Here is a 243-nt window from a genome sequence, read left to right as displayed (position 1 = left end):
AGATCTACTCTCAATCACCATGGCAGCTGGAAAGTCAAGCGGTAAAGCAGTGAAGAAAGCCGGAAAGGCCCAGAAGAACATCACCAAGTCCGACAAGAAGAAGAAGCCCCGCAGGAAGGAGTCATACGCCATCTACATCTACAAGGTGCTCAAGCAGGTGCACCCGGACACCGGTGTCTCCTCCAAGGCCATGAGCATCATGAACAGTTTCGTCAACGACATTTTCGAGCGCATCGCCGCCGA

The 243-nt window shown here is 53.1% G+C and overlaps 1 protein-coding gene across 1 annotated transcript; it reads left to right on the top strand.

The window, feature by feature from the left end:
* Positions 1–6: 6 nt before the first annotated feature.
* On the top strand, positions 7–239 carry LOC103524173 (histone H2B-like; the record flags this gene model as incomplete). The annotated part of the gene is made up of 1 exon (XM_008489178.3): positions 7–239. A coding segment is annotated over exon 1 (220 nt), but the record flags the coding sequence as incomplete, so codon positions are not given.
* Positions 240–243: the final 4 nt, after the last annotated feature.

Source organism: Diaphorina citri, unplaced genomic scaffold (genome assembly GCF_000475195.1).
Source record: "Diaphorina citri unplaced genomic scaffold, Diaci psyllid genome assembly version 1.1 scaffold136529, whole genome shotgun sequence".
Classification (NCBI taxonomy): Eukaryota; Metazoa; Arthropoda; class Insecta; order Hemiptera; family Psyllidae; genus Diaphorina; species Diaphorina citri.
The sequence above is the reverse complement of the archived record's forward strand: the minus strand, read 5'-3'. Positions and strand labels throughout refer to the sequence as shown.